Below are 9123 nucleotides of genomic sequence, written 5' to 3' on the forward strand. Positions count from 1 at the left end.
CAAATCCTTGGGGGTGAGTATGTCATCAAATATCAATAGAAGAAGAAAACCGTGCGTCGGTAAAATAGTTCCCTCTTCATTTCAAAACATAAAGCAAAGTCAGGTAAGAGCTACCAACAGTTTTTAATCACTTGCATCTATATGAGCACAGTATTCTTACATGTTATTCTATTAGCCAGCATACTGCACAGAGTACTATCATTGGTGGCTAAGCTAAATACCAGCTTAGTGAACAGAGATCGTATATAGACGCGTCATATTGAGCTTCCTGCTAGCTTAGCTTAGCACCTTAGCGTAGTTTGTGAAGAGGTGTTTTGTTGCTGTGGATGGTTTTGCTTGCTTGCGCTACAACACTACCCCAAAACTATTTAATGAACAACGTGAATAAGTGAAAAGACGTATTCCGAGGGTTTCTGAGAATTTGTGGTCATGTGAAATACTTGAAGGTGGGAACAGAGGAGAATGGACGCACTTGCACACATGCTTTCGGACCCTCTTGATCCAAAAGAAGAGAACGATGAGCAAATCACCGAGGAGTGCATGCTGGGGAACTGCAGAGTGAGCCTTCCAGAGGACCTCCTGGAGGACGTGAGTTGTTTGCCATTTAGTTGCGAAATTATCCTCTTTTCTGCTGTTTCACGGTTCATATTTTGCTTCACATATCTTCATATGTTGCTGTTCACTTCTTTTTACGACAGCCTGAAATTTTCTTCTCTGTGCTGAGTGAAAGCACCTGGCGTGAAGTACTGTCAGATTCACAGCGGCAGCACCTTTGTCAGTTTCTGCCGCAGTTTCCTGAGAACAATAGTGTGGAGCAGGGCAGTACCATCAGTGACCTATTCAACGATAAAAATTTTAACTTTGGGAACCCCCTTCATCTTGCACAAAAACTATTCAGAGGTGCTTACCAATTTACTGCTGAGAAGAGTGAATGATGCTGAATTGATTTTTGAAGCAGTTACTCATCACATCTCTTGTTATCCCAACCCAGATGGTTACTTCAATCCTGAGGTGGTCAAGTACAGACAGCTGTGTGCCAAGTCCCAGAGGAAACGACAGGTGCACTGCCTTCAGCAGTATTACCACAGGCTGCTGAAGCAGATCCTTGTCTCCAGAAAGGTATTTTTGTTTTTTAAGTTTGTGGAAGATTGCACACAGCCTCTTAGCTTCTGTCTGTGTCTGTGAGTTTTGATGTATTTCTTTTTGCAGGAGCTGCTGGACTTTGCAGTACAAAATGGTCAGGACTTTCCACATAAAAGAAGGTTACCAACCAAAACCCATGCTGAAATGCGGGAGGCAAGGGTGAGAAGAAGATTGAGCCGCATAATGAAGGAGGTCAAAACTGAGTGTGGGGACAGCAATGCTTCATCTGATGATGATGGTTTGTCTGGTCTTGGATGAGTGTTTCTAATGCTAATAACATTCTTTTGTAATCTATGAAGCACTTCACTGACAGATAATATGAATATGAAAAATTGAGAGGAAACTTAAACATACAGATTGATTGATACATCAGTTTGAATCATTACAAGACTGACCATACCAGTTGCTTTGGATGCCTTCCAGATATATCACCATGGACTCCGGCACCTCAGTCACCCTCTTCTCCAACACCCACGGTCTCAATCAGAGTACTACCAAGCCTCTCCACCCAAGACATGAAGAGTACTGGTACGTGATTTGTCGTGTACCCTGAATAATGTTACTGTGTTGTTTAAGCACAGGAAGTGTGATTTTTTTTTTTCTTTGTTACATCATTTGTTATTATTATTATTATCATCATCATCATCATCATCATCATCATCATCATTATTATTATTATTATTATTATTATTATTATTATCATAACAGAAAAAATAGAACTTGGTGAGCAGGACTTGAAAGTCATGCTGCAGAATCATCGTGAGAAGAGGAAGCGACAACCGGTAAGTTGCAAGAGAAGGAGACAAAACATATGATTCTGATAACGTTTGTTCACTAAATCATTAATGACTTAAAAAAAAAAAAAATTCCTAGGACCATCCAGACTTGATAACCTCTGATATCCACCTTGGAGACATACTTTCAAGAGCAAACATGGGTCGTAAAGGGACTATGCGTGAGTAAAATATCCACTTTTTAAATGTTTTAATGAAACATTAAAAAAATTGATGACCTTTTTTGTTAGAAATCTACAAAGACAACTCCAAAATTTAAAAACAACAACAAATAGGGGTTTAAAAATATATGGGAATAGAAGGCCTTAAATACTCATATACAGTCCACCTCAGCTTTCACAGCTTATGTCTATAATGAAAAACATGAGTTGTACCTCGAGCTTCAAGAAAGACTTATGTAATAGTGAACGTCTGGGGAGGTATACAAAAAAAGTAATGAAAACCTTTATGTCATCCATCTTTCTTAAAAGGGAGAGCATTGGAATGTGGAAACTTTGATACAGAATGTCAGTACTTTCAGATTACACTGTGACACTGTGGTGATATTGTTGTTTTCTTTTAATTGTCTAGCACTCTTCGATCTGTCTTTGCCTAAGAAGAAGATCAGAGATGAGAGAAGGAAGAAGAAAATGAGGACGATAAAAGTTGAATCGGAGGACACCTGTGACACTATTGCGCCTCCAGACACCCCATCAGCTCCACCAGCAAACATAATCAACTCCATGCCAGATACACCGTCTACCCCGCTAACCAACATTAAGGAGGAGTGAGTCTAGCAAATTGCTGGCATCAAAAATTAACTGTAAAGTCTGGCTAGATGATGGATCCTCTTCTTCTTCTTCTACTTATCATCATTAATATTATTATCATTATTATTATTATTATTGTTGCAGAGTTGTGGAGGAGTGTCTAAGCAGTCCCGTTCCAGCTGAGGAAATAGTCGCCAGTTTTTTCAGCTTGCTGGAAAACATCTTGAGGACAGAAGGTCCTGCCAGTACTTCAGTGGTAAGCGCTAATTTCAGCCTGCATACATGTTTTAAATTTTGTAACATCCCTGTAGAGAATTTAACACCATTAATTTAACCCCTCAGTTGGAGGAGAAAGTTCAAATATGGCAGTCATCTCCAGCAGGTCCCATTAATGCATGGTTTTCTTCAGCCTCGTGCTGGTCTGACTTGGTTGTTCAAGCCCTGCAGTTTCTTGCAGGCGAGACTAAAGGTAAGTAGCAATGGTCACTCACACTAAAATGTTATTTTTCTGCCGTGTTGGAGTGGGAAGAAATATCCAAGTATTTTCCTCTGCACTCTTCTGTTTGTAAATCAGATGGCATGATGGCACTGCCCAGTGGCTTTTCTCCATTTGTGGAATTTTCTGATGAATGTCAACAGTGGAAGTGGATCGGTAAGCACGTTCAAACGCAGTAATACCTGACCTGAAGTAGTGCTTGGTGTTCCGGGTGGTCATTAAAGGAGATTAACATTCACAATTTCTTTTAGGTCCCACTCAGGATACAGAGAAGGATTTGAGTGCACTCTGTCAGTTGTGGTTAGACTCCAAAGATTTCATTGTCAAGGTAAAACAAAAAACATATATATACTACGAAAAATGCAGTGTAAAGTGTGACTTTACAGTTTGTTCAATGCTGTACTTTTTTTGTGTTTTATCAGTTTTATCTCTGACAATATTTAAAAAGGCTTTTTATCTTCAACAGACAGAAAATGAAGAAACGTTAGAGATGACCTCTCCCACACCGAGACTGTAAGCTTCAGCAATTTATGATTTTATTGCTAATTTCATGTTTTCTGCTTGTTTCTTGAATTATTGTGACATTAAAGTTATTCTTAAGAAGTGTAATATACATATATGTAAGTTTTTAATTTTTTTTGTCCCCCTTTCACACAGTTCAACTGATTATGTTGTGCGTCCCAGCACTGGAGATGAGAGACAAGTGTTTCAAGTCCAGGTTTGCTTTTGTGTTGCAACGTTTAAAGTGATCTGCACATCTGACCTGACATGCCCTCTCTGAAGTCCACATACTTTTTTTCTTTTTAATTATTAGGAGCAGCAACGGTACAACCAGCCACATAAGGCTTTCACGTTTAGGATGCACGGCTTTGAATCTGTGGTGGGTCCAGTTAAAGGCGTGTTCGATAAGGAGATGTCACTAAACAAAGCCAGGGAGCACACGCTGCTGCGCTCAGACCGACCACCATATGTCACCATTCTTTCTCTGGGTTAGAGCTTCTGTTTTACGTGGATTCCATTGATGTGGGGACCCACTGCTTTAGCAGCAAAGCCATTAGTATGACTTTTGCCTCTTTTCTGTTTTTTCTAGTACGGGATGCAGCAGCCAGATTACCCAATGGGGAAGGAACGAGGGCAGAGATCTGTGAACTGCTGAAAGACTCACAGTTTCTTGCTCCAGATGTCACAAGTGCACAGGCATGAAAGAGTTTTCCCTTCTTTTTTCCCCTTCATTTAGTTTTTTCTCTGTGTCCCTTGTCATTTTTCATAATTATAGATGACTTCTTTGTTGTGTTTGATTATGATTTGACCACTTTTCAGAGACAGAGACTGGCTTTAAGCTTTTGCCTTTTAGTGACATTTCCCACACACACATTCACACACCAGTGTGTGAATGTGTGTGTGGATGACTGGATGTGTAAAGCGCTTTGGGGTCCTTAGGGACTAGTAAAGCGCTATACAAATACAGGCCATTTACCATTTACCATGAGTAAGGAGCTTTGCTTTCCATTTAGGTGAATACTGTTGTCAGTGGGGCTCTGGATAGACTTCACTATGAGAAAGACCCCTGTGTGAAGTATGACATTGGCCGCAAACTGTGGATTTACCTGCACCGCAATCGCAGCCAGGAAGAGTTTGGTAAGCCACAAAGCTTATTTCAAAATATTTCTGGTTTATGGAGCTGCCTTAAAGAACAGTGTCTTGTTTTTACTCAACGTCAGAATACAGTACTCTGCTCTGTATGAAGGACATTATCAGAAGATATTAGGAGCCTACTAAAATCTTACCCTTTCTTGCACAATATCTTACTTGGTTGGTTTGCTGGCTCTTGGCCCTGTCCACGTCTCCATGAGGTGTTACACATTAACTCTAATTATCACCTTTATTGCACTTGTTGTCCTCAGCTCAACTAACATTAACTGTTTTATTTCCTGCTTGATTCTGCTCCTGTTGTGTGCGTGAGTCATGGCACATTTAACGTTAGCATCAAGCAAAATGAACTACTTTTATCATCTCTTTCCATGTGAAGAAAAGACATGTTTCATTTGTAAAAGCCTCTTTAGCTCGGTTAGATACAGAAAATGACTTAATCACCGAGCAGTGGAGAAAAAAAAACCATATTCTTTGGTTTATTTGTCCTATCCAGAGAGGATCCACCAGGCTCAAGCTGCAGCTGCTAAAGCCAGAAAAGCTCTACAGCAAAAACCGAAACCAGCAGCTAAACCTGTAAGTCCACAGGAAAAAAAAATCAAACACCCAACAGCATTTACTGGGGGAAATAACCATTTACCACTTATTGTTTTGATTAATCTTTTTTTTTAATGGTTTAGAAGTCTGGAAGCAAAGATGGAAGCAACAAAACTGGATTTTTGGAAGCAGGACAGGATATAAGTTCTAATCCCATGTCACCAATCCCGACGACACCCACTCCGAACACACCTGGAACCCCCAAATCACCCTTACCCTCCACAGCCACCACACCAACAAAAACCGGAGTCCCAGATACAATCAAAACCAGCCCAGGGTCAGTGTCGAATATGATTTTTTTTTTCTAATTTATATTGTCTAGAACATACACTGTGATTCATTTGTGCAATTTCAAATCAACTCTTGTCTGTTGCTTCTGCTCCCTCTTGTACTCCTAGTGTTCTTCTTGTGTCCCCTCCATCGTTGCCCCAGCTGGGAACCATTTTGCCCACAAGTCAGGCTTGTCCACCAGCTTCACAGCCAGTTACATCCCACGCAGCTCGTTTAGTGAGTCACTTGGCGGCAGGTTCTCTCCCACAAGTACGAGTCGTTCCTGCTCAGCCTGGCCTTGGGTCATCGGCAGGAAGTCAGCAAGCCACACTGGTACATCAGACCCCTCACCAGATCCGGATGCCAGTGTCAGTGGCAGCTAAAGGAATTTCACAGGTACCAAAAACAACTAATAATTTTTAAAAGATGGATGGATGCTTGTTGCAAATGTACAATTAATTCTGTCTGTGTTTGTCGTGTATGTCAACAGGCTGTGGTGTCTGTGCCTTTAAGAAGTCAACCTGCTAGCAGTCCAGTCCAGGTTCCAACTACATTGTCTGTGTCAGCTGTGACTGTGGCCAAACCTCAATCTGGATCACCTGGTAGCCCAGCTAACAACCCTGCTTCTCCAGCTGTGCTGCAAGGAGTCACCAGCCCGAACATCAAACAGGTCGAGCATTTTCTTTTAACTGATAATAAGATCATTTTTGGTGAATAGTTATTAACCGTATAGGAGAGATGTTCCCTTAAATGTCAGATGCTTACAGATGTACACTTGAATAAACAAATTTCACTCCTTCCGATCTCAGAGCAAAAACTATAGTTGAAATGTAGTTTAACTGAGTAGTATACAGGAAGAGGATGGTGACAGGAGAAAAATCCTTGAAGGCAGTTTACCATTTAATGATCCCATGATTTATTATTTGTATAATTATCATTATTATTATTATTTGCAGGTGTCTATCACAGGACAACTGGGAGTAAAGTCTCCAGGAGCAGGAATTCCTATCACAGCTACAAACCTTCGCATCCAGGGAAAAGATGTCCTACGCCTTCCACCATCATCCATAACCACAGATGCTAAAGGCCAAACAGTGCTGCGGATCACCCCAGACATGATGGCTACACTTGCCAAATCCCCAGTTACGACCGTCAAGCTCACTTCTGACTTTCTGGGCTCTGCCTCCACAGGCGGCAAGAGCATATCAGCCACTCTTCACGTGACACCACCCCACCCTTCACCTTCTTCGGTGTCCAGTGCTGCATCCTGTACTGGGGAAGTACAGACCACTAAAGCAGGACACGTTGCCTCGACCTTGTTAAAGGCTGCAGGAGACACGACCATTCGTTTGATGCCCACGTTGGCCGTAACTGTGGCCGACCAAAAATCTAGGACTTTCTCCACTGTGACCTCCCCAGACAAGGCCGGCGCCACTATTCGGATAATGCCGGGCCTGGGTGTAATTCCACAGAAACCAGGTCAGACCATCACAATGACCACCACCACTGGCAGTAAGCCTCTCACAGCAACTACATGTGCTAACGTAGTGACCATGCCTGCCAGTGTTGTGGCCGGTGCTAAAGGGATCACAGTGGCTTCTGGAGCTTCGGGGTCAGCTCTGACGCTAGGAACAGCTACAGCTACTGTGCGACAGGTCCCTACTACAGTTGTCACCACACAAACGGTTAGAGAAATATTCAGTGTTATTCAGTCAGTCATCACTATAACACACTGTTGAATCCAACAATGTTATCTAATGCATGTCTTAAGAAGGGTTTAAGTGGTTGTCTTTAGAATCTGACCTGAACATCTGAATGCAGTGAGATTTAACCAAACAGCTTACAGTTACTGAAAAGATTATCCCAACTATGTGTAACTATCTGTTAAAACTAAAACAGTTAATGTATTAACAGATAGTTAATGTTTTAACAGGTTGGTAATGTATTGATTTGCATGGTTTCCTCAAATGAAAACCAGGAACTGATAAGCAAGGAATGCATCCACCTGTTCCTCGCTTTCTCCAAACATAGTCTGCTTGCATTCAGCAAGTCATTTCACTGCAGACTACTTTTTTTTTTTTCCTTTAGTGATGTGCAGCACTGATCAATCTATAATAGGATATTCTCAATAATGGGAATTTTGACTTATTTAAATGATTGCTTTAAGTGTACTGTAAAACCATCAACAACAGTGTCTCAGTATGGCCCAAACCATTCTGTTCTTTGTGAACACTGTAGGGGAAGTTACCCACACGGATCACAGTCCCCCTGTCTGTCCTCAATCAGCCACTGAAGAGCAAGAGTGTTGTGACGACACCCATTGGGAAAACAAGCCTGAACACAAAGTACGGCTGCACAGATTTAGACCTTTCGCTTTCATGTTATTGTGAAGGTTAATGCTCTAAGATAAAATGTTATTTCAGCAATTTGTGTTTTCTTGACATTATAACAGTAGAAGTGCACATTTTTGTAGTCGCTTGATCTATATTTATACATTTCTCTCTCCTGTGCGAGCAGTATTAGCAGCCTGGGCAGAAACATCATTCTCACCACCATGCCTGCTGGCACGAAGCTGATTGCAGGAAACAAACCTGTCAGTTTTGTCACAGCACAACAGTTCCAACAGCTTCAGCAGCAAGGACAGGCCACACAGGTTCTTGTAGATGCTTTTCATTTTTAGCACATATAGTGATTTCATTTTATAGTTTGTCTGTTCAGATCAATTATCTGTTTTAGTCGACTCAAACAAATACGGAGAATTGTCTACTATCTTTTCCTCTTCAGGTTCGGATCCAGACAGTTCCAGCGCAGCAGGTTCAGCACATGGCTGCAGGCTCCCCGAAATCTGTTTCAACAGTCGTAGTCACAACAGCACCTTCACCAAAATGTACACCTGATACTCCACCGGCTCCACAACAGTGATCTCATCCTGTCAGACTATAATGACTCATAGGTCAAGGATGCTATATATGTGCCAGGATTGTTGTTACCGTTTTTTTTCTTTTTGTCCGATATTTATCAGAGTTTTAGTTTAGTTTGCAAGTTAAAAAACATAAAAGCCAGAAACCTAATTCTTCCCTGAAAACCCTGTTGGCTTTCTTTTCTTTTTCTCCAAGTTGTAAGTATTACCTGCAAATTCTGGTCATTTATTAACAAAATGTTACCTCCCAAATTTGTTTCTCCACATTGTTATAAACAAAATATATCATAAGAAAATTCAGCCTGTTTATAATCTTTCCATAGAAATTCCAGGCGCAAGTTTGTGGGAAAACTGAAAAGTCTACATGGTCTCTTGATAACCTCAAACAACAACTTGTCAGATTGTATTAAAGTACTAATTCAGTTTAATATAAGCAAGTTGTGATTTGTTAATAAAATACTTCAATATATTGCATTTTTTTTGTAAAAGCAGGCTATACACAAA

The 9123-nt window shown here is 41.0% G+C and overlaps 1 protein-coding gene across 1 annotated transcript; it reads left to right on the forward strand.

Annotated features, from left to right (window-relative positions):
• The first annotated feature begins 18 nt into the window (after positions 1-18).
• On the forward strand, positions 19-9088 carry nfrkb (nuclear factor related to kappaB binding protein). Its single transcript, XM_003446833.5, has 26 exons — positions 19-103; positions 447-588; positions 699-900; positions 992-1119; positions 1210-1381; positions 1567-1671; positions 1852-1925; positions 2017-2098; positions 2508-2703; positions 2831-2942; positions 3029-3155; positions 3261-3338; positions 3434-3510; positions 3649-3695; positions 3840-3900; positions 3997-4171; positions 4273-4379; positions 4697-4820; positions 5329-5408; positions 5513-5706; positions 5828-6095; positions 6190-6369; positions 6656-7384; positions 7938-8044; positions 8217-8352; positions 8484-9088. Exons 2-26 carry the CDS (start codon positions 463-465, stop codon positions 8619-8621), a joined length of 3825 nt encoding a protein of 1274 aa, XP_003446881.1. The 5' UTR covers positions 19-103; positions 447-462; the 3' UTR covers positions 8622-9088.
• The last annotated feature ends 35 nt before the right edge of the window (positions 9089-9123 follow it).

Source organism: Oreochromis niloticus, linkage group LG10 (genome assembly GCF_001858045.2).
Source record: "Oreochromis niloticus isolate F11D_XX linkage group LG10, O_niloticus_UMD_NMBU, whole genome shotgun sequence".
Taxonomy (NCBI): Eukaryota; Metazoa; Chordata; class Actinopteri; order Cichliformes; family Cichlidae; genus Oreochromis; species Oreochromis niloticus.

What these genes read in the sequence shown, in the direction of transcription:
- nfrkb (XM_003446833.5), top strand. Translation starts at nt 463, where the DNA reads ATGGACGCACTTGCACACATGCTTTCGGACCCTCTTGATCCAAAAGAA. An exon ending in TCAACAGTGGAAGTGGATCG is followed by an intron (nt 3,339 to 3,433) that starts GTAAGCACGTTC and finishes AATTTCTTTTAG; the next exon opens with GTCCCACTCAGGATACAGAG. An exon ending in TCGCAGCCAGGAAGAGTTTG is followed by an intron (nt 4,821 to 5,328) that starts GTAAGCCACAAA and finishes TGTCCTATCCAG; the next exon opens with AGAGGATCCACCAGGCTCAA.